The 23,112-nt window shown below is 42.8% G+C and overlaps 1 protein-coding gene across 1 annotated transcript; it reads left to right on the forward strand.

Annotated features, from left to right (window-relative positions):
• Positions 1-8,777: 8,777 nt before the first annotated feature.
• On the forward strand, positions 8,778-23,112 carry nedd4a (NEDD4 E3 ubiquitin protein ligase a). Its single transcript, XM_068740287.1, has 25 exons — positions 8,778-10,079; positions 14,559-14,609; positions 14,972-15,033; positions 15,193-15,289; positions 15,639-15,802; positions 15,890-16,010; positions 16,796-16,957; positions 17,040-17,120; positions 17,327-17,446; positions 17,592-17,816; positions 18,096-18,173; positions 18,319-18,373; positions 18,463-18,521; positions 18,910-18,975; positions 19,076-19,305; positions 19,799-19,920; positions 20,026-20,096; positions 20,192-20,287; positions 20,365-20,438; positions 20,520-20,580; positions 20,657-20,716; positions 20,812-20,919; positions 21,014-21,110; positions 21,252-21,324; positions 21,679-23,112. The coding sequence occupies exons 1-25, from the start codon at positions 8,778-8,780 to the stop codon at positions 21,779-21,781; spliced, it is 3,738 nt and encodes a 1,245-aa protein (XP_068596388.1). The 3' UTR covers positions 21,782-23,112.

The raw sequence follows: 23,112 nt of genomic DNA on the forward strand, positions 1-23,112 counted from the left end.
TTCTGGTCGTATGTGACCAAACGAAAGGAAGGATTCTTTTCTTCATAACCTTAATATATTCTCCACTATCAATATTATTTTAGGAAGCAAAAGATCGAATTAATGACCCCTCTTAAATGCAACGAATACCATTATTGATCCCCCACCGGCTACTCATGTTGAATGGAAAGGAAAATAAGAATATATATATATATATATATTGTCTCTGGTGTTGTTCAGAGGGCCGGGCCAAATGTGGAGGCGGGCCGTGTCCGGCTCGAGGGCCCGTAGTTTGGGGGCCCCTGCTCTACGTGGTCTGGCCCTTAAGATATAACTAAACTTGATATAACTAAACCTGAATGTCCCAGGCAGTGTAGCATTACTACATTACTGCTGTTGCTTACTGATTGTGTACAACCCTGCATACAAAATTTATGCACATTAAAAAAATTATATTATGTTATCAGTGCTGTTTTTGTTATGTCTCTTTGTTTTTAAATACTTAATGAATTACTTATGATAGTCAAAAACCAAAAAAGGAACAAAACCAAGTAGTTGTTTTCATGCCACAGGCCGTGAAGGTAAAACTCTGGTGGGCTCGGTTCGGGTGGGTTCGGCTCGGGTGGGTTCGACTCGGGTGGGTTCGGTTCGGGTGGGTTCGGCTCGGGTGGGCTCGGTTCGGGTGGGCTCGGTTCGGGTGGGCTCGGTTCGGGTGGGTTCGGTTCTAGCTGCTGCTGATGAAGGTTCTGCACCAGATCAGTGTGAATGCGGTTAAACACTGAGGATGCATTACCCTGCTCCGCCTGCACGCAGCCACAGAACCACGAAACGAGGAGGAAGAGGAGGAGAGAAGGAAGCAGGAGGAGGAGATAAAGCAGGTCGGGTTCACGGTTCCTAACTTCCTGCGTAAACACGCAGAGAGGAAACAACAACGGCGGCTCAGAAGTTGCCGAACACACAGCAGGAGTTTCCCGGTACCCTCGTCTTCATCATTTGGGGGGAAGAAGTGCGAGGACGTTATGGCTGCGGCTTCCCCACAGATCCGAGGACTTCTGGCAGATGAGGTAAACTCTTATCAGCCTTCATTGGGTCTGCTCACGTGACCGCGTCGGTGGCTAACTAATGCTAACTAGTGCTAACTGTTGCCGGCTAACTAAACCCGGGGGGGGGGTCGCTGTGTGGGGACTTCTGTAGCGGCTCTAACGCGCTTAAATGAATGTAACGACGTCCGGATGGAAGACTCCGGACTCCGGACTGGTTCCAACCAGGAAGCCTCGCAGGCTTCCCGAGCCGTTAACGCCTCCCTGCTGGCCCGCCATCGGCACGCAAATCACGCACGGGCTGGTGTGCGTCGGGACCAGATCGTTTATGCTCCCGATCTGAAATCGATTTTTAACATCTCCGGGTGATTCGGTAGTTATTTGGCAGGGGCCGCAGACTACGAGGCTGGCGCTGTGGGAACGTTCCGAAGAGCCAAGTGTTATTCCGATGATGTAACATCCTGCCCGAACTTGGCAACCCTGAAGGGTCTGCCCAGAATCCGCCTGACAGGGATTCCCACGAAACACGCCTCTGATAAGGGAGGAGGAGTTTATCACCCAGGACCTCCGTGTTCCTTTCTGCAGCTGTTTTGGAGTAAAGTTAAAATGTTGCTGGCAATGTTCTCTCTCTCAGGCAGCACTTCTTTTTAAGTAGGGTCTGTGTTTGTTTGTTTGTTTGTCTGTGAGGAGGATTACGGCAAAAACTGCTGGATGGATCTTTATGGGAAAGATGGGTTTTGGTGGAACTTGGATCACATAAAATCTTTAGAGCAATCTGGATACCAAATAATAACAAAAATCCCGTTTACTACAACTGAGGCTTTTTCGTTTTTTGTTTTTTTTAAACATCTTGTAAAATATGTTCAGTTCACTCACCAAAGATCAGTCATAAAGGGGTCCAAATATGCACTGTCATGTAAAATGTGTTCTAGATCTGATCCAGAATGAGGTCAGGAATTATTTTTTTAATTTTAACATTGAAAAATCTATCTATGGATTCAAACATAAGTTAACTCTGATTCACGTCGACTTTTAATTTTCATTGTTGGTGTATAAAGAGACAAAGAACAATTTATAACCTTTCGGTTATCCGGATCACCAACTGGATCCAGGAATTTTATAAAGGATTATTTATTATTGGGAAATAGGGCTTCTTTCTGCATATGTGAATGTACCTACTCAGTAAACGGTGCTTTCCTAGATCTTATTTCACATTTTTATAGTTCATTTATAATGAGAACATCAAACTCTGACCTTGATCCCAGTGATAATTTAAACTTGATCATCCAGAATGCTTTAATTTTTAAAGGCTCACTTAAAATTCACTCGTGAAATAAAAATAATATTGATACAGTAAACGTAGATCAAATTGAGACATAAACTTTGCTGATGACGTTTATTTAAATGTAACATACCGGTCGGTACCTGTATATTGAAGAGATGCTGAACTACGTCCTTAACAAATATTCAGGAAAATATATTTTTGGGGAATATCTATCAAGCCGATTCTAGGAGTGGGTTTGTCAGTCATTTAATAATAGTTAGGTTTTTTATTTCAAATGCAGTGCAGTGGCAGAAATGAGCTTCATATTATTTTACTAAAGTGATATTTGGTTCATGATTTATGTCTTTACAGGAATAATAAAGTTCTCTGTCTGTGTTTTTATGATGGCTCATTTTCTTAAACTCATAATACATTTTTGGTTATTTCAGGAGGAATCCAGAATCCTAAAAGTGAAAGTCATTGCAGGACTTGGATTAGCCAAAAAAGATATACTCGGTGCCAGGTAAGTTATTCTTAGTTAACATTAGCACAGGGATGAACCGGACGATTATTATAATTATAATCATGCCATATTTCAGTTGGTCTTCTCTATTTAAATGCAACAAATGGTATTTTCCATCGTCCCAACATGATTCACCTTTAACCTGCACCCACCTGGTGTTGACATGATTCAGTTTCGTGATCTGTCTTTATCGGGTACCCCTAGTTGGCCACTTCCTGTTTGCTTATGGCCATCTTCTCTATTGGGTATCTTCTGCACAACTCCTTTACTGGCAGCCGGCTTTATATTCTACAGCTTTACATGCAGAGTTAACTTGGCATTTGCTGAACATCACACTGTTCATTTGTGTGGACGTTGGAGGACCCTCCCCCTAGTGCCCACCCAGGCTCTGTCAGAAAAGAAGGGTCATTTCAGACTAAATATAAAGAACCTCAAGAATGTGTGAACGGTTGAAAGCTGGCAGTCGGTCATTCTAGAAATGTGATGTATAAGTACAGTCCATTAAGCGCATTATGGCACGCCAACCACTTAAAGCATTACTAATGACAAAAGATGGCTGCCGATTTCAATTGATATGGATGCCGGAAAGTGGATAATGTGGAGTCATGATGGACGTGGTTTTAATGATTATCACAGAGCCTATTGGAAATGTACAAGTAAACCCAACTTTCTATTGAGCAAAAGCTGCGGACATCGTTATGTTAGCGATTCTAAAGTTTGAGTACAACGCATGATGTGACTGGACAGCGAAGCCAAATACTGGGTTTTCCCTTTTGGGTGATTGTGTTATATTTACCAGGACGGGGCCTTTCTTGCGCACTGTGGCGATGATGATCGATGAACGTTGTTAGAAAGGAAGACATCTGAGAAGGACCTGGATCCTAAATGTTCAAAAAATAATGAGCACTGTTTATTCTGAATGTGTCTTAATGTTTGCAGCGATCCATACACGAGACTTTCCCTCTACGACCCTGTCAATGGAGAGATCACAAGTCTTCAGACTAAAACCAAAAAAAAGGTAGACGCGTCAACGTCAGCGTTAGACTCGCTATGGTTATGTGACCCGTTCTATTCTAATTCTGTTTCCCCCCCCCCCCCTCCCTTCTTGTGGTACATCAAGACACTGGACCCAAAGTGGGCGGAGGAATTCTTTTTCAGAGTAAGTGATGCTTGAAGTGAAACCATCTCAATCTGTAACGTATCGGTCTCTTGTGCTGTGTGAATATTACATGCATGTTCAGATAAATTCAGAACATTACACATTTAGACATTCAGTTCAAGCACTTTGCTTAGTTTGCCGTTGGTCATTAAATTCGTGCATCATCACTCGTGCATTTTTACTACAGTCGATGTCCCCTTCCAGGTTATTCCCAGGAAGCACCGTCTGCTGCTGGAGGTGTTTGATGAGAACCGTCTGGTGAGTTTTCCTTTGTTGTTGTTGCTGTTGTTGTTTGCCATGTTCAACCAAAAGAGTGTAAAATGTGTAGGAGTGTTACTTTTCATTAAGGTCTCTCTATGTTAGATTCAAACATGATGAATGTGCATCATATTTAATCCAGTATTTGTTCCACCTACAGTATGTCTCTCGTGCTTGTTTTCTGTAAATGCTTCTCGTGTGTCTGTTCCTGACTGATCAGTCCGTTCTGCTCGTGGAGTTGTGTGTTTGGTTAGCAATTAAAACCTGAACTAGATAAAGAGCGTGTGAAATAAGAGGCAAGATGTTCAAGGGAGGAGACAATCTCACTCGGGACTAAAGATGGAAATTAGCCATTGGCTATAATCTTACATATTTACGTGTAAACGTTCATGAATATATATTGTCCCTGTTTAAATAAACTCAAACTAAAGGTACAAAGTATATATACTGTAGTTTTGCAGAAAAGCTCTTTCAATATAACTCCTTTGAGTTTGTTTTTGAATATACCCGTAATGTGTATACAAAAATCAACAGATGTGTCATATTTCATTCAAATGATGCCCTTATTTTGCCATGACATATCTGATATTGTTAGAAAACTGAGACACCAGATGATTCAGAGCTGTAAATATGGGCCGCTCTGGCTGCTTTAAGGGCATCCCTGATGCCTGTTGCTTACTGTACAAGTGTAGATAGACATCAGAAGCGTCACATATTACAGGTGATGAGCATTATGTCAATTATGAGACTGTATTTGTAGTTTTGCGTACCCAAACAGACCCTGTGAGGGCACAAAAGGTTGGTTCCACTGTTGACTGGCCTGTCTGGATGTATTGCATCCATGTGTTTCCACTCATACCATGGATGATTAACACTCAGTGTCATGTTTCCACCTTTTGCACCGGCAGCACGGTTGCATGGTGGTTAGCGCTGTTGCCTCACAGCAAGAAGGTCGTGGGTTTGTGCTGGGATTACCTCAAGGAGGTTCAAATGGCAGCTCCTGCTCCTGTTGCTCGGGCGCGTTGCCCTGCTCGTTTGTTGGCTGGTTTTATCTGCCTGATTATACAGAATCTTGCACTGGAATAGACCTCATTAAACTCTGGCTAAATCTGGACAAAGGATCAGTACCGTTTACTCTACTCTTTTTAAATTGCATGAAAAGGTGCTTTTCTTATTGAATGACCCACGGACCGGACACCCTTAGGAAGCTGTTGTCATTTTATATTGTGCTGCAGATCCATATGAAAATGTGGATTCATCTGTTTGAAACGGTTTCCTGTTCCAGTAGCCTTAAATGATGGTTACAAGATTAGTTAAATTTTCGATAAAGCTTGATTGCATTAAAAGAGCGTTGTGACCTTTGCAGCCGTGTGTGGATTAGTAAGCTCCTTCCTAGTTGATGATGATGATGAATATATTTATTAGATAGAATGTTAGAGTACAAGTACAGTCACACAGTAGCATGTATTACAGTACAAATAAAGTCAAACATCCTGTCTCAGAGGAGCATTTCAAAAAAGCCCTTGCGGTCTTGTTTCCGTTGAAAGTCCTTAGTACATAAATCATCGACAATTATCAATACATAGGAACATGCATGGCAGTTTTCTTATTGAATTTAAATACGGACATTTTGAAAGACGGTATTTGTATTTTTCTGTCCTCCAAGGTGATTCCTCAGCCCGTCTGAACTGGTAGCCTGCTCTTTGAACATCACAACGTCCAGGCAGCTATTTGGAGCAGTTAGTTCTTGTCTCCACATGACACAGTTTTGCACAGAACAAATATTTCTGTGCTATAAAAGTAAAATCATGTGATTATTTTGTCCCACTCCCTTTCAGATGATGCTCTTTATGCTTCTTTGAGCTTGTGCAATGTTCAAGTGTTGCACAAGAGTTGGCTTTGATATGATATTTTATCTGCGGTCCTTAGGCAAGCTACAATGACAAATCAATAACAGTCTCTCTCTTTACACACACACACACACACACACACACACAGAGAGAGAGAGAGAGAACTTCCTCTTCATTCTGCTTGTAGTTTTATTTGTGTTTCTCAATCTTTTCATCACACAACGAGGGTGTGACTGACTTGTTGCCATACCTCATCTAGATTTTTGTGGAGGGCGTGTGACGCATAGTTTGACCTTTCAACTGGAGTCAGTATGAGGGTTTTTATTATTATTTTTGATCATCATATCTCAAAATGATGTATCTTGAAAGCAGGACATTTAACCCTTTAAAGTCTGAACCATGAAGTAACTGTCAGAAAACTCTATTATTTGGAAAATAAAGTCTGAATGGAACCTTCTGACAATTCGGTAAAAAGAAAAAAGAAAAATCTGCATACATTTGTATACAACTGCTCTCATTTATATTGCTTTTGCCAAATCAAGAATTGTTTTCATGGAAAATGCAGATGCATGTGTGGGCTTGTATCCATCAGCTTTTTCGGGGAAATAAATGGCAAACGTCTGAAGTAGAAGTCTCAAAATCAAATATGATATGTTTGGCTTTAAAGGGTTAAAAGCTGGTGCTTACCAGTGTTATCAAGTTCTGATCTGTCATCTTGTCATTGTTAAAAGTGGCATGTGTACTGAATGCTGATACCAGCTGAGCAGGTTAAGCTTCATGGTGATAGTTAAAGAGGAATGTTCAGGTGACTCCAGATTAATAAGTAAGGATCCTTTAGACATGACATGCTTGCCTCTCTGACTTCCAGAGACCACATGAATGGTTAGTCTCCGTATGACGTCAGCGTATACAGAGGTTGCCATGGTTGCGGTCCTTTGAACGAATGGCCGTCAATAACACACGGAAGACCGATAAAATGAGGAGCTGCTAAGCAACTGACTGAAACTGATTCTGAAAGATTTGGTTCTCCAGATCTATCCGGAGATGAGCAGCGTATCTTCTGAAGTCCAGACGACTTATCGGGCTGACCTACTTTAGCTCGGCGTCTTCAAGCTTAACGTCAGGACACTTGGATGAACTCCTGTTGTTTCTGTATCGGAGCGCACGGCTATGCAAGCAACAAACCGCGCCTCCAATAGAGATTCAGGTCAGCAGTAGGCCTGTGTGGGAAAAATAAGAACTGTGAAAATAGTTTTGGATTGCAAATCAGAAAATTCTAAAGTTGGATCACATATATTATGGTGAGTTAGTACAGTCGCAAAGAGAACTGGGTTCGCTCGAGAAGCGTTTCGGGTTGTGATTTCAATCCAGATTGAGACTGATATCGGGAGGACCAGGGCAGTAAGCGTTATCAGCATTATATGTATTATGGTTGTCTTTGCACACACAGAATGTATGTCGCGTATGTTTTGCTTGGTCGGCCTGTGGTCCGTCGCTGCATTTATTCCCCCTGTTGTTGTTGGATTATTATGGATTACACACCACCATGAATTAAATAAGGCATCCTGGTAGTTTGTCATATTTAAAAAAAGAACATGCCCCACTGGAGCAGCAAAGTCTCCTCTGGTGAATCATATTTATCAGTGCACCCTACACTGAAACTGATTTGGAAGCAGTCTAATGCTCTGAAATAGGCCTGCATGGCTCACAATAGGCTGCCATGAATAAATATGGCTGTCAACGGCAATGGAGAGGAAATAAGGCCAGCACTGTCTGATACAGGAGGTGTCGTATGACGGGTGTCGAGTCACAGCCAGTTCTCCTCGCTTTTATCTTTGTGTTTTCTATAGGTAGGCTGCTTTACCGCTGCATCTCAATGCAAGATGTCTTTTTTTTTTCTCTCCTTGCAAGAATAAGAACATTATCTGAAACGGCTTCATATTTTCACTGGACGTTATAGTCTCATTGTGCGCTTCGAGATTTTGCGGCGCGCTCGTCAGCTTTACACGTGGTTATGTTGAAAGTCATTCTCTTTGATTTCCTGTAATCCAATAGCAGCGGGTAAACATATTTGTGGGGGCCACAGAGCAGCAGAAACATTAGAAGCCTGTAGCTGCAGCAGGAAGTCGCCTTGAGTGAGCGACCTGAAGCTGTAACCGTTAACCAGAGCTTCAGTCTCGGACGCAGCGCAGAGGACTTCCATGTTGTTTCTATTCCTAAAGCAGTCAACAAGGGTGAAGTAGCCAGACAGACGGGAGGAGTTCTATTTGATTGGAAAGACGGAAGGTGTCGTTCTATCTGATTGGAACTTCTGAGGTGCAGCTGAGCTAATGTTGTACGACAGGTTGGCGGTAGAAGCCTTGGGTTTAGCTCTTAGGCTTTTTTGTGTTTTATTCTGTGCACGGGGTTCAGGCTCCCTGAAGGGGCAAAACCTTTTTGGATTGCTCTAGTTTCAAAGGTCATGTGTTTGGGTCATATCTCCAAACGGAACCACTGACTACCTCCTGACTAAAAGCTGAGATCAGCCCGGACAGGCATGTCGGTTGTCACCGGAGCTATTTTGGCAATGTCCAGCCGCTAATGATTGTGATCACAGAGCGGCGTACGGACCAGTTGCTTTGCTTTTTTTGTTTTTGTTTTTTGTCACCAGCAAGTTTGATCATGCAGCTCTTACCAGCACTGCAGGGATTAGAGAGTTAAACGAATGGCATGTCGGCTGCGCTTGCATTTCGCGTCAAGGAGAAGCAACACGGACCCTTTGTCAGAAAGCCTCAGCGGCCGTGGTGAGGAGAGTGGCGTCGGTGTGCCAGCGTGTACCCCTCCAGAGAGTCTGACTCACAGCACTGTCCGCTTGAAGGTGACTCCCCTGTCACCAAACTCTGCTCATTCACAGAGATATTCTTCGGTATTCAAACCCCAGGTTAAAACAGGAGGATCTAATAAGAAGAGCATTCTGCAGATTTCCCTGCAGCCCTGTGGAAAGGCCAGTGGAGAGCTCGATGGCAGCATAGTGGATGGAGTCCTGGGCGGCTGCGAAGGAGGAGCAGGTAGCGGACCTGACCGAAGCTCGTGCAGCTGCAGTATGGCAAGTGATCCCGGGTACTGTAGCAGCAACAGCATCTTTGAGCCAGAAGCTCCAGAAAAGCACAGGACAAGCCAGGGGATGAGTTTACTATGTCGCAAGTCCAAGGTCCCACTGAGACGGTGCTCCTCCTTAGTTATATTTCCAAAAAGCCCCTGTAGCACCCCACCTGCTTCTCCAGTCAGTCCTGTGGCTTTTCCTGCTCTCCAACCAGTGGGGGAGACTCATCAGTCAACTCTTCAAACATTTCCCAGCGAGTTTTCATGCGATGAGGGAGTGGCTTGCAAAGGGTCCACCACCGCGGCGATACATCTCCGACATCTCCCAAAAGGAAGCTGTTCAGCCGAGTTCAGGGACGCCAAACATATGGTGCAATTTAATATTCCTTTACAGGATGAACCAAAAGGCACAGCGGAGGAGACGTGCGAAGTCATGGAACCGTCATCGCCTCTAGACGGATCGAGCCGTCACTCGAGTAGCTTACTGCTGCACTTTGCTCACCAGAGACCAGTTTTACCTGGGAATGGAGCTACAACTGTGACTACAGTCAACTTTGGATGTCCTGAGGCTCCGAGCCCAACCGTGCACTCTGAGGGTGGGCAGAACCCTCACAAAAAACTGTATCGTAGTACCTCTGCTTGTTTGTTCTATCCAAAGGCCTGTTCAGCAGGAATAGGGCAGGAAGCGCCTGAGGGAAACCTTTGTCATCATGCCATACAAAGGAGCTTTTCCCTGGACTTGCCCTATGCTAACACTGGAATTTCATGTCACGTTTCAAATTCAAAACTCGGTAGTCCTTGCTCTCCACATGTGCATATTCATTTGTCTCCTCGCTGCCCAGCGAACTCGGCTAACGTCGCTACTGATGTTAACACAATCCGCAAAGGGAATAATGTGTCTCAGAGCCCAGGTCAGAACTCCAAGGTGAGTGTTGTGTTTTTTTTTATTAGGATTAATGGCTTCACCCTCGCCTTCAGGAATGAGCTGAGTCAAAGTATCTTCACATGTGCATATGCCACGTAAAGCCCTGTGAATGAGCGCTGTGCACTGGCCTTTAGGGTTGTTCAACCGGTTTTAGTTTGACTGCGCCAGTGTCAACACTTTAACTTCTGTTTTCATGCGCAGAGTTTATGAAAATTGGACTGTCAGGAACGCATCGAAATATTCATCCTTTTTCTTTTTCTTTTAAAGTTACTGTCGCTTAAGTAAAGTTCAGGAGATTATTTTTTTCTAAGCGTGTGCATTTTATAATAATTAGTGGTGTTGTGACGGTGCTGCCGTCTTTTGCAGCTGTTGACATGCTAATCCTTAAAACTTAATTTACTCAATGATAGCCATTAGAGAGAAATTCTGTAACTGAGAAGTTTTCTGCCGCTATGTCTTGCAATTAACGAGCTCGATGTGGACAAACAAACATTCAGAGGTATTGGATTACATTACAGTAAACCATTTACATATTGGTTTCAAAGAAATGGGAGGAGGGAAGTTGCCTCTTTCACCTCATGAGTCGGTTCATTTGTTGGCCGGTGAAGACGTGCTCAACTTTTTCAGTTGCTCGTCTTTTTCCTTATTGTATAAGGGCCATGAGTAATCAACTTAAATATTTACCCGGCCTAATCTCGGCGGTGGGAAAAGCAGTGTCCCTTGCTGATATAAATAAAGTGCCCCTGAAATATTCACCCTGACTCCAGATAGTCTGGTGGTGTGTAGCACTGCCCAGTCTCGTGGATTCAAATTTAACAGCATGACACTAGAGTAGCGCACAGTGATTCCAGCCATCTGTGGACATGGGGTGTGTGTGTGTCTATGTGGTGGGGGTAAAGTAATGTAGTCAGGATGTGAGCGTGAGCCTTTCCCAGTAAAAGGGTGGTGCGCCCCTTCCATGTGCGCCCCCCTGCCAGGCAGTGTTTGTGAAGAATCAGGTGTCAGCCTTCCCTTGCATTTAACAGGTTGCCAAATAAGCTCTTCTGCAGTAATGAGACATTTACTTTAGAACATCTCAATTTAAAATCTAACTTATTTAATATACCCATGATGGACGGCTTAGAAACAGTGGCTTTGAGGAACAGACAGGAGAACAGACAGGAGGCTGTCCATTAGCAAGACAACTCAAAGTGCTGGACGGATCTTAAGGACATTTTCAGGAAATGTTGGGAATGTTACCAGGAACAGATGGTTACATTTTGGTGATCTAGAAGAGATCCTGAATTCTGTAACATTGCAGTCAATGGAACTTCAAAATGTGTTCCTCAATATCTCGGTTGATTATTGACCAAATTTTGTGTTGCATCCTGATTCTCTAAATGAGGCATTGAAAGAGACAATTTCCTCTCGGTAGACATCGTGGGTGAGACGGCAGGAACTGTCATACACTCGATTCGCTCGCTCGCTCGCTTTCCGTCATGTTGTAAAAACACCTCGTAATCGGACACAAACCAGCAGACGAGTTCGGTCATAAAGTCGGACTGTCGTAAGTCGCATTGGTCGTAAGTCGACAACCCCCTGCACTCAAAAATGACCTTCGATTTACAACCTTCGTAAAAGGTACCGACGATAATGTTGGAACAATAAATGGGAACGCTTCGGGATCCCCCCCGGAAGAGCTAGAAGAAGTGGCAAGGGAGAGGAAAGTTTGGGCTTCCCTGCTTGGGCTGCTGCCCCCCGCGACCCGGCCCCGGATAAGCGGATGAAAATGGATGGTTGGATGGTGTCATGTTATTGCCAAAAAACAAATCAAATGTTGAACAGCTTTAATATCTGAATGAGTAACAAATAAAACATTTCACAGTGGAAATTTTTTGGAAAGTTTCAGACGGTCTTATCTGCAGTAAACCCGTAACGCTGTGTCATCGCACGAGTTAATGAACAACCAGCTGTGACCTCCTTAACACGTGAAAACATGCGTCAGAAAAGTCTCTGCTGCGTTTCTGAGCAATCACTTGTTTGTTTTTTGCCAAATTAAACAGCCAGTTGAGATTAACTATTATAAAACTTTCTTGTGACCAAAAAGTTGATAATGTTCTACCATAATAGACGGTCCATATTTAACAGTCTGAGGTAGTAAAGTGCAGCTGCCACATTGTGTTAATGAGAGGGGGGTGCATCTCCTACTTCAATTTGGGTTCCATTAAATCTGATGTGTTCAGCCCAGCCAAAGAGAAGCCAATCAATGCCACACTAAAACTGTTTGAACTGGACCACAGCCATCCGATTTCCCTTTTATTCCTCCAAATAGATCTATTTTGCATGTATACCATCAGCAGATGATCTGGATTGGCACTAATCCTTCTTGCTGTGTTTGGCAGCCATGTAGAAGGTCATCCCCTACCATGCTGGGAGCCTTTATCTCCCCCCCCACCCCCAAACTGACTGCAAAATAAAACATGTTTGTAAGTGATGACTCCAGACGGAGACGGGTGCCACTGGGCTTTTTCTGAAGATGTTAAACCATCTCTGTAGCCACATCCTCATACGGTATGTCACATGAAACTCTGGGGATGCTCTGAACGGACATTTATCTATGTTTGACTTTTTATCCTGGTCATGCATCCAGAGCATACTGTACACTTCCTCTTCATTAGGGCCGGCCTTGCCTCACCCTGCCTTCAGGAAGCTTCCAGGAAAGAGGCGGTCTCATTTGAGGAAAATTCAGTTTGTGTTTACTGATTGTTCCTGGAATAGAAATGATGTATTTGATGAGCAGAGCAGACACGACTGTTGGCCGGTGATTGTTTATGAGTAGTTGACGTTCTCGACTCCGACGGGATGTTATGAAGGGAAGTGAATGTTACATTACATCACTTTATTCTAAATCTTGACAGTAAGATTTATAATTTTTACTGCAAATGTTTGTTCAAATTATTACTCGTTGGTCAACAATTAATAGTAATCTGAATCAAACCTTAATCTATTTGTCCCTAAACTGCAATGAGGTCCAAATGGGAGTGGAGATTAGATGAATGTAGCTCTTATCAGCACGCACAACTAATGTGAATGTAACATTTTGAGTTCTGTCCTTCCGGTGAGCGAAGCCTGAACTCCAAGAAGAAAAGCACAGACCTCCACCAAGCAGCTCATTTCCCTCCTAATTGGATTTACACTGTCCACATGGTGATCAGGATCATCCAAAGGTTCTAAATTGTTCTTGGTATCTTTATACACCAACCATCAAAAGTAAAAGTGGATTGGAGTTTGTGTATTTTTTTCAACGTAAAAAGTTTATATTCTGGATTAGATCCAGAAGACATATTGCATGATAGTTCATATCGGACTCCTTTTTGACTGATGTTTGGTGAGTGGATTGAATGCGTAATTTACAGGATATAATTTTTTGAAAATCATCCATTATAAGTAAATAACAAAATCCAGATTTTTTTTTCTTGTATCCAGACAGTTATCTGGATCGCTCTCAACTTTAATGGGATCTGAGTGAGACCAAGACTCATCTTCAGATTTGTTTTCATCAAGATCCATCCAGCAGTTTTTCCGTAATCCTGCTAACGATCACACAAAAAAAAAAAGCCGTCAAAAACATCACCTCTATGGCGGAGGTAATAATGACATTTTGAAATGTGTATTAGTCGGGGCATGGCGGTGTAGTGGGTAGCGCTGTCTCCTCACGGCAAGAAGGTATTGGGTTTAGTTCCTATCTGTGTAAAGTTTGTACGTTCTCCCCGTGTGTAAACATACACTTGAGGTGAATTCATGAGAAACATAAATGCCAAAGGAGGAAAAGAGCACATGACCATGTTTTATGTGAAACCACACGACTGTGTGGACTGTAAACGCTCGTATTTCCAATATACTGGACATTTTTAGGACATGCATGAAGCACATTGCATTTTGACTTTCTTACTATCCTGTGAGTTGTAGTGCGTAAATAAATAAAACCAAAGTCAATGGCTTCAGGGCTGCCATTAAGTATAATCATTCAATCCTTAGTAAATGTCTTGTGTTGTTTTTGTAATGACAATAATCTATCGATGATGCAGGAAGGCGGACGGTGAAGTGTTGAGAGAAGAGCCTTTATTCTTCTAGCACAGTGCAGCTATTCATTGTAGACTGGACAGTCGCACTAAATCGATACAAACATTAGATAAAGTCAAATTATTAACACAGTGTTAAAAATCAGTTGTGCTGATCATAAAAGATTATTAACTATTATATATTGATTGATCTGATGATTGAAGGGATTGACAGCCTTGTCTTAATGTGACAGAGGCCTGACAGCAGCTAATAATCAATAATAAAAAAAACACAGCTTGTTCCTCTGGCAGTATTATAGTGGCTCTTGTTGCTGAGGGACAGAACCTGTGTGGGTGGGGGCAGGAGAGCTTTTGAATTGTGTAATATAGATGTTGGATATGATCCTGACTTTTCTGCCCCCTCCTCCTCTCCCATCAGACACGGGATGACTTTCTGGGGCAGGTGGATATCCCCTTAAATCAGATACCGGTGAGTTCTGTTGAAGGAAATCCTTGTTTATACTTTTTCCAAGTTCATTTGTTGTTTGCATGTCAACTTTGCTGTCGAGCTCTTGACCTCAACCTCTCAAGTCTCCATGAAACCATGCACACCCTTATTCCAGTGTCTGTTCCACATCATTGTCTGCAGTTTTGGAAACACTGTCCATCTTGTTTATGTTACCGTCTAGCTTTGTTTCATTATAAATACAACACCCACACCTTGTCCCTAACGGTGTGTGTCACCGTCATCTCACGCAACACTTTCTTTAGATGTACTGTGAAGTGTTACGAAGCAGCAGATTTATTCATCCAGCTGTTGAAGTATTTCTGTTTTTCTTTTTTCATTCTCAGACTGAAAATCCTAATTCAGAAAGGCCATACTCATTCAAGGATTTTCTGCTTCACCCACGAAGGTTGGCTTGATTCAAATGCGTTTTTTTTTTTTTTAAATCTCTATCCACTTTTCATTCCGTTTTTGCATCTGTGAGAAATGACAAGCCTCACTTCATGCTTTTTGTTTTCAAGCACTCCTAACAATATTCATATCTTGTACAAAAATCTTTCACATGCAGTCACAAATCCAGAGTCAAAGGCCACCTTCGTCTCAAAATGTCCTACCTTCCAAAAAACCCAGACTCAGAGGAGGAACCAGCCGAGCAAACTGAAGAAGTAAGTTTGGCTAATCAACAACCAAAGGCCTCCAGATCTCCCAGAATATCACAGATCATCCCGTTTGGTTTGTCTGTGCAGCGATCCAGTGAAAACGGCTCCATTGATCTCCGTTCATTTTACTCACTATTACAGCTTGTACGTTTGTTTTTCTGAAAGCCTAGTATATTTTGAGTGCCTTGATGACCTGTGCAAATTTAGCTCCATGTAAGATGATAGCTGTGATAATAACAACAATGATGCTAATAATGCTAATTAGGCAAACAATGGAACCTTTGACTCAGCTGTTAAGGAGCGACTTTAAGGACTGCCAGTTGTTGTCTCTGTAAAACTTCTTTATGCTGTGCAGCCTGGTTGGGAGTTCCTGGAGGCCCAGGACATGTCGGGTCCCAGACAAAGTCAGCTGCTACCCGCTCTGCCCCCTGGCTGGGAGGAACGGCAGGACAACCTGGGAAGAACCTACTTTGTTAACCACGAGAGCAGAACCACTCAGTGGCAGCGGCCCACAACACAGTAAGAGGGTTTCCCCAGCGAAAGCTCCAGCACTTTGACCTGGTGCTGCAGTTCTGACCGTGCATGATGTGACTGTTCTCCAAACAGTGACAGTGAGGTGGAGATGCAACGAAGACAGAACAACAATAATATGGAGGTGGAGCATGCTTTTATTTCACGCAGACAGATTTCTGAACCCGACGAGAACAACACACAAGAGTCCCCTGAGGTAATATTAACATGTGGTCCTTTGCATGCCTTGTTCTGTTCAGACCTACTTGTATCTTCCATTATGTTCAGACTAATAGATATTGAGTTTTCAAAAGTTGGGTTTATTTACTTCAAGAGAAGCAAAAACGAACTTTTTTTTTTTAATACTGCCATGCCCAGTTTATTTTTCCCGTGAGTTTTGATGATGATCCAGATCATCATGTAACTCCGATCAGGAGGGCAATGAGCTGCTTGGCGGAGGTCTGCGCTCTCTCAGTGCTTTCCTAGTGCTTAAATGTAAATACTGCTGCTATTACTAGTACTAATTTAATTAAATCTTCTGTGCTGCCATATCACCTTTTCTTGAATGGCGACCATTTTTAATTCGGGAGCTTCGTAAATTAAGTTTCGTGGACCAACGTATGTGAGTGTTTTATCATACGCGAAATTCCAATAATGTTGCAAACCTGATGTTTTTATGTTCCGAGTGTCTTTCCAAAGACAAATATGCCAAAATATTCAGCTATTGCAGGTTTGTCACTCACCATGCCTCTGGCGTAGCTTTTAAAAATGCTTCTTAGGGTCCTGGGTTTAGATCGCTATGTGGATCCCACATTGAAGCCGGATGTCGGTGTAGTTTTCACCTGCACTGTAAGGGCTTTGGCGTGAACACTTTCATCGACTCTAAACAAACTAACACAAATCTCAGCAGCGTAATATGTCAACTTCTGCAATTTGGCAGATCTGAAGAATCGGGGCCCCTGCTGTGTTTTCTTGATCGGTCTCCTCTTCTCCATCTTTTAGAGTTGGGATTTCATTACAGAGGACGACGACGTCCTGTCCCACAGCTTTAACCAGGGCACATCATCACCTTCACCTGTGCCCGAGCTTCACCCTTACTCCGACAATCTGAGAAGTGTCCGTGCATCGGCGTCCGCCGCTGGCGAACTGCGCGCTTCCCGGACAGTGAGTGAATTTCTCTTTAAAAATTAGATTGTAGAGAAGAGAGTAGGAAATAGACTTATCACATCTATTCCAAACGATGCAGGGTCGTTCGAGTATTTCAAGCCATTCCAGTCTCAGAAGTGCCCGAGCTTCAACGGGAGAGGAATATCCCATTAATCCTGTGGTGAGTGTTTCCCACCCTGCTGAAAATAACACGTCTTCATTTGAGTGAATTCGGACTGAGAGCAAGATTCCCAGATGATTTATGTTGTGTCCTTTACTCTGGAAATTTCAATACTGTTTAATTCATGTCGGGTGTTTCTTTGCTGGTGTTGAGTTACGCAATGAGCTTGAGCATTGATCGCTGTATTCAATCCTGTCATTCAATAGCTCCTTCCCACCTCCTCCGGGCTTCCTCCAGGATGGGAAGAGAAGCGAGACACTAAAGGGAGACGCTACTTTGTCAACCACCTCAGCCGAACCACTTCATGGACACGACCCCCACTTCAGGTGCAAAATGGGCTTTCTTATTGATATTTGAAGGCAGGGAATGTGTGTGTGTGTGTGTGTGTGTGTGTGTGTGTGTGTGTGTGTGTGGCGGTCCATCCTGTTCCGAGGTATATGTTTACCAACGGTGCTCTTTGTTATTGGACAGAAAACCACAGATGCACAAGCAGCAGCAGCAGTACAGAGTGGTGCAAGTGTACCCCAGAGCCCCCCTCCATCCCAGCCATCTGCCCAGGCAGAGGCGTCTCCACAGCAAACCCCGAGCCCCGAGACCACAGCAGAGTCCGGCGTCCTACCGGCTGGCTGGGAGGTCCGCAGCGCTCCCTGTGGAAGACCCTTTTTCATTGACCACAACACCAAGACTACGAGCTGGGTGAGATGGCAGCACCCCTCAGATATGCTCTGACCACCTGATACAGGTAGTGACTGGCTGCTTTGGGGATGCTAATCACATCGATGACCTCTGGTAACTGCCTCCAAGAAAACCAGTATGTATCTCCGTGACGAGGAAGAGTTTCAGCTGTTAAGCAGATTTTTTTTCCCCCAATGTATATGATGGTCGTTGTTTAAGAACTGTCCCCACCAGTCAGTTGCTGCTCTTGTGTTAATAGTCATATTGGACTGAAACACCTATTTGTTTATCTGTGAACAGGGAGATCCCAGGCAAAAGCTGTCTGTGAAACCGAAGAGGGCGGCCTCACTCGACCCGTCTGACCTGGGTGCTTTGGCAGTAAGTTTATCAGTTGCACAAAAGCTCAGTTAAATAATAGATACTTTAGATTTTGTCAAATGAAGTTGGAGCTGATGCTGCTGCTGCCTCTTGCATTTAATAGTCAAAAGCCAACTAAATAATGTGATATGTTCCTCCTTAAAAGCCTGGCTGGGAGGAGAGGGTCCACAATGACGGGAGGATATTCTACATAGATCACAGTGCGTATAGCATTCAATGCTAAGCATTTATAGCTATCTTATTAATGCGTTAGATGAATGGAGGGACTCTCCTGTATTCCATTTCATAGACACAAAGACCACCCAATGGGATGATCCCAGACTGCAGAACTCAGCTATAACTGGACCAGTGAGTATAAATACATGTTATGTGGTAGGATATTATCATACAATACAAACTTCTCTGTGTAGCTTCAGGGTTTCCTTCACAGATGTGCCATTGACTACAGTGTAGATCACAAGCTTAAGATGGTCATTCTACGGGATGGGAGGTCTCATTTGGGACGGTATCACCGTGTCCTCGATGAACTCTGCTTGAATAGCATCGGGCTTCTGGACATTTGCTTCAAACTCTTCTGCTTGCAGAGTATTTCTGTATCACCGCTATGACGACCTGCGGGACGCCTGACGTAGTTTGAAACTCTGAGAAAGTTGCAAACGACTTGATTCCGATTTGGTCTAAATGAGGCTTAAACTTGATTTGTTGCCACTAAACCCCCTCCTTTGTTTGATTACAGGCAGTGCCTTATTCCAGAGATTATAAACAGAAGTATGACTACTTCCGGAAGAAGCTGAAGAAACCGGTGAGACTGTCGAGCTTGTGAATCCCGGAGGGTATTATTCTAATGGGAGCCTTTATATTATATCGCCACTTACCACTGATATAATGCAATGTGGTTCTAGGCTGACATCCCAAACCGTTTTGAGATGAAGCTGAGACGAAGCGCGGTGCTGGAGGACTCGTACCGACGCATCCTCTCGGTTAAGAGGGCAGACCTGCTGAAGGCACGACTGTGGGTGGATTTCGAAGGAGAGAAGGGGCTGGACTATGGTGGCATTGCCAGAGAGTGGTTCTTCCTCATGTCTAAGGAGATGTTCAACCCGTACTATGGACTGTTTGAGTATTCTGCCACGTGAGTCTCTTTTTGTATCTGAACTAGTGTTGTGCTGCAGAACTTATTTAGAGGAGCAGGTAATGATGCTCTGATTTATTTTGAGAAACATTAAATGATATTCTTGCCAAATATTTTGGCTCCAACATAGCTCTGGAAATGTTTTTCATAATTTAGACACATAAATGGATCTTTCTGTGTAGTCTTAATAATTTTTGTTGTAGGGAAGAAATGTTTTTATTTACAGAGGTACAAGACTCGTACGACTGGGGGGGAAAAACCCTCATCCTCTTTAAATGGCAACATTTACAAATGTGGTCTGGAAAGCTGATTGTGAAGTAGAAAATGAGGAGCGATAAAGGTCTTCTCTGGGGAGTTAATGTGTGTTAAGATGAGCATCAATGAAAATAAACCCCTTAAACTCAAAATCCATGTACAGTAACTGAAACTATCGGCATGCAGGACAGCTGGTGTTGTTATTTGAAGCCACTTCTTCATCTTGTGTGTCTTCCAGGGACAATTACACACTGCAGATTAACCCTAACTCAGGTCTATGTAACGAGGACCACCTGACCTACTTCAAGTTCATCGGCCGTGTGGCAGGCATGGCAGTTTACCATGGAAAACTCCTGGATGGTGAGTGTAACCCGATTTAAACATTCTCAAAGGGTCGTAACAACGGTAGGGGGTTGGAGCAAATTGTGTTTTGAATACATCCTGATGTTTTTTCTTTTTCTTAAGCGTTCTTCATTCGGCCTTTCTACAAGATGATGCTGCAGAAGCCGATTACTCTCCAGGACATGGAGTCTGTTGTGAGTGTCCAAACGAATTCCTTGAATCTGAACCTTCAAATCCCATTTTTATCTGGAGGTCGTTCACTCTGTAAATGTGTTTCTTGTGTTTGCAGGACAATGAATATTTCAACTCTCTCGTGTGGATTTTGGAGAATGATCCAACAGATTTGGATTTGCGATTCACCATCGATGAGGATCGCTTTGGGCAGGTCGGTTCAGCAGACTGTGTAACTAAATGGTCTGTGGTTTTCTGTGTCGTTGATTTGGAGCTGTTCTGCCTGTTTAGACTCACCAGCATGAACTGAAGCCGGGGGGTGAAGAGATCGTCATAACCAATGAGAATAAGAAAGAATACATTCAGTAAGATGTGGAAAGAAACGCTTCATTGTCTTTTCCTGTTTGATGACATATTGGATGCTGATCCGGTGTTTTATATTTCAGTCATGTGATGCAGTGGAGGTTTGTGAACAGGATAAAGAAACAGATGACTGCTTTCAAAGAGGTATCTTATTTTTTCATCACTCACATAGTGTATTACCAAAGTATGACATAAGAGCCTGAGCATATTTTTGTGACAGGGATTCTTTGAGCTGATACCACAAGACCTGATCAAGATCTTTGATGAGAATGAGCTCGAGGTGAGTCTTCACTTCATCCAGTGTGCTAAAATGAGCCAGATTAAAACCAGACACACGAATAACGGTCTGCCTGCCTGCATTCTTGTCCTCAACAGCTGCTCATGTGTGGGCTTGGAGATGTGGATGTGAACGACTGGAGAGAAAACACCAAGTACAAGAACAGCTACGGCGCCAACCACATCGTTATCCAGTGGTTTTGGAAAGTAAGGCAACTTTCCGTGCCTCCGGCCTCTGAATGATTTCTCTGTTTTAAGATGGGTTTTGCTTTTATTTACTTCTTTTCGTGTCTTCCTACAGACAGTGCTGTTGATGGATGCAGAGAAGCGAATTCGGCTCTTGCAGTTCGTGACGGGAACGTCCAGGGTCCCGATGAACGGCTTTGCTGAACTCTATGGTGAGATTAGATTGTCTGGTCTTCCATCCACTTGGTGCGAGTAGTTTCATCTTGTATGCAAATAAGAGCCTTGGCCTCCTTGCCTGCTGTGCATCACACACATTTTATACACTTGATTCGAGCGAAGTCTTTATTTTCCAGGGTCTAACGGACCACAGCTGTTCACCATTGAGCAGTGGGGAACGCGTGAAAAACTCCCCCGGGCCCACACATGGTGAGCACTTCACTGAGATTTAACACAGACAACGTTTATGTCAAATTTTCCAGTTCATTTAAAGTGTGTGCAGTAATTGAAACAGACTGAAGAACCATTATGCAGCTCACAGGTAAAATGATGTTGTATGAATGGCTGTTTAAAAATGGATACGGACATAGCTTCCAATCTTCATCTGAGAACTTCAGTGATCACTTAATGTTTGTAAATTATCTCTCAGAACTTTGTCAATCTAAAAGAAACTGTTGATCAAATGGCAGTGGACAGAATTAGCAACAAATGCTCTTAATGACGGAGGCTTAGATGCTGCTTTTACTTTAATTCACTCCTTATCTTTACTTTCACCTCCTCAAGCTTTAATCGTTTGGACCTGCCTCCTTACGAGTCCTTTGAGGAGCTGAGGGAGAAACTTCACATCGCCATTGAGAACGCGCAAGGCTTTGACGGGGTAGATTAGTGCTTCTGCTGCGCTGACATCGCATCCGTCATGGAGAAACAAGCTGTGCATCGACTTTTAGCCTGTGTGTCGTGTGACGTATGAAGGACAGTCACACGACCTTCAGTTGGTGGAGCCACAGTCAGAGAAATGACTATAAATCTCGTTTTGATGGATATATTTAATTTCACCCTGTCTTTGTAAGTTTACAAAGCAAAAAATATAAAGATATATATTTCATGACAGAAAATACAGAATTTTTAAAAAGGCATATTTTGTTTTGTTTGGGCTAAATTGCCTTTGAAAAACTTTCTCACTTCATATCTTCACAGTGTGGTAAATAAATGTAGTTACGCATTAAATTGCATGTTGGTGCTGGAAAGAGTGGACCATGGGTCAGAAGCCCACTATGACATTTGAATGAAAAGATTTGAAGTAATAACTTATGTCTTCTCTCCAAAACCGATCAGATCCAAAATCCGTTGGAGCCATAGCTTTGATTCAGCTGGAAGAATTATGGCAAGAAAATATCACTCAGGTGTTTAAAAGTCAAACATTGAATACAACATGTTGGAAGACATCTGTAGAAACGCAAAATGCATGGGCCGCAAAATTTAGTAGTTTCCTCTTGGAACGATTGAAGCTAAATAAAACCGATGGGAACTGTACTCTGTGAATTGAATTGAACATATTTGCTCTTTTTTTTCTCATTATATAAAATCCATTCATTTTTCATTCCATATTGCTAGAAACACTGATACAAATCCCAAATATATGTGCCAGACAAGCAGAAACACTGCAGTATCCATAAGTTTGAGCATCTATTCTCGCAGCAGGTGTCATTTAATTACCGTACTATAGTAGAAATGGATCAATATCAGGACCAGTAACAGGATAAACTAATTAAATGGCAGTTCATATCTGTGCAGTCCACAGATCCAAAGAAGTGGCTGCAGTGCTAGTGTGCTGAAATACTATGCGCAGTTGTACATACTGACATGAGATTATTGAAAATCTTTTAATTTTTCAATTACATGTTAAGAAAAAATCATTCATTAAAATGTTTGAAAGTAACAAATTGGATATTTGTGCACGTCTGCATTATGTGTCATTTATGATCAGTAATCACTTATCACTACTCATATTCAAGTTGAACACTGACTGTGTATCAGAGGAACACAAACCTGATTCCAGGAATGTTGGGACACTGTGAAAACCGAAATACAGAATGTGATCATTTGCTTATTCTCTTTGACTTATATTCATTTAAACAGTATTAAATGCTTTATATGATGATTTTTACTCACTTGTAAATATATGCTTACTCTGCATTTAATGCCAGCAGTATGTAC

Source organism: Brachionichthys hirsutus, chromosome 1, assembly GCF_040956055.1.
Source record: "Brachionichthys hirsutus isolate HB-005 chromosome 1, CSIRO-AGI_Bhir_v1, whole genome shotgun sequence".
In the NCBI taxonomy this organism is placed as follows: Eukaryota; Metazoa; Chordata; class Actinopteri; order Lophiiformes; family Brachionichthyidae; genus Brachionichthys; species Brachionichthys hirsutus.